A 1,478-nucleotide genomic window follows, 5' to 3' on the forward strand; every position below is an offset into this window, starting at 1 on the left:
CTTCGCGCTCGCGCGCCTGCTCGCGGCCATGCCCCTCAAGGTCGAGCCGCCGCCCATCGACCTCGACGCGTCCGTCATCAACCCGCGCGACCTCTATTAACGGCCGCCGGGCGGGGACCAGAAGGAGAGCACGACGCCCAGGGCGTCGCGCGGGAGCGCGAGGCGGGAGAGCACGCTCATGAGCGGCCGGCGGTGCCGCTCGACGCGCGCCGCCCAGCCGCCGGCGTTCATCATCTCGATCATCCAGTCGTTGAGGGCGACGTGCTCAGGTTTGATCTGGGTCGATGTCAACGCCCGACAGGGAGCGCCGGCGCGGAGCAGCGTGAGGACAGTCTGGCGGCGGCCGGAGTGGAGAGCGAAGAGCAACGGTGTGAAGCCACTAATCTCCGCAGCAAGGTCCGCGCCGTAGTCAACGAGAAGCTGCACGATGGAAGGTTTTCCGTCGTGACACGCCAAATGGAGTGCCGTAAAGCCAACCGAATTCCGAGCGTCGACCTCGGCGCCAACGTCCAAAAGATGACGTGCGCAGGCTAGGTGACCTTTGCTTGCGGCATGATATAAGGCTGTTGTCTCGAGAGGTTGGGTACGCCCGTTCAGGTCGGCTCCCGCTTCGATCAGCACTCTCAAACATTCCTCGTCACCTTCACTCGCAGCAATGGCAAGTAATGGCATTGTTCCATTTTTTACTATGTTAAATGTGCAGTTCGGGCTCGCACCGCTCCGTAGCGCCGCGCGCAACGCCACTATGTCACTATGATATACAGTCTTCATGGCGCGCACGCGGGGCTTCATCCAGCCATCGCCTTGGTATTCAGCCGCCATCGTCCACGGCTGGAGGCTGCTCGGTAAACATCGGCTCGGCGCGAGAATCATCCAGATATCATCCGGGGTGGCATGGCCGCCTCCCTTGATTTGAAAGCTCCAGCGCCCCAGCGCGTCACGATGACGCCCTCAACCTCCGCGCGCGTCGCGCCGAAGAAGCGCTCGTCGAACAGCCTCGACGGCATCCGGAAGCAGTGCCTCGAGCGCATCAAGCGCGACCGCGAGGCGGCGCAGGCGGCGCGGCGGTCGGCGCCGGCGCGCGCCGCGTCGGAGGCGTCGTGCCGCGAGCGCGCGCGGACGATCCTCGACGACGTCCTGTCGTCGCGGGGCAAGCGGCGGCGGAGCGATAGCGGCGACGGCGAGCCGGACGCGGACGAGCCCGGGCCGCCCGCGCGCCTCTTCGACGGCGGCGACGACGACGACGACGCCCTGTCGGCGGAGGAGGAGGCGGCGCTCGTGCGCGAGCTCCTCGAGGAGATCCAGGCCTACGAGGCCGCGCGCGCGGACGAGCACGCGCTCGATCTGGCCATGGAGGCGCTCGCGGCCGAGGCCGCGGGCCTCGCCTTCGACGAGGACGAGGCCCTCGGCGCCGACGACACCGTGCTCTGCCCCGTCTGCTCGCGGGGCTACCTGCTCCAGGGCCGCGCGCTCGAGAT

At 67.7% G+C, this 1,478-nt stretch overlaps 1 protein-coding gene across 1 annotated transcript in view; it reads left to right on the top strand.

Moving 5' to 3' along the window:
• Positions 1 to 1,422, top strand: part of AURANDRAFT_67281 (hypothetical protein) — a gene marked incomplete at both ends in the record, with an annotated part of 12,214 nt that extends 10,792 nt beyond the window's left edge. Inside the window, 2 exons of the mRNA XM_009042677.1 lie at positions 270 to 507; positions 934 to 1,422. Of these exons, the coding sequence (XP_009040925.1) occupies positions 270 to 507; positions 934 to 1,422 (727 nt within the window). The remainder of the gene's footprint in view (positions 1 to 269; positions 508 to 933) is intronic.
• Between the last annotated feature and the right edge of the window lie 56 nt (positions 1,423 to 1,478).

This window comes from Aureococcus anophagefferens (assembly GCF_000186865.1).
Source record: "Aureococcus anophagefferens unplaced genomic scaffold AURANscaffold_35, whole genome shotgun sequence".
NCBI classification, from domain to species: Eukaryota; class Pelagophyceae; order Pelagomonadales; family Pelagomonadaceae; genus Aureococcus; species Aureococcus anophagefferens.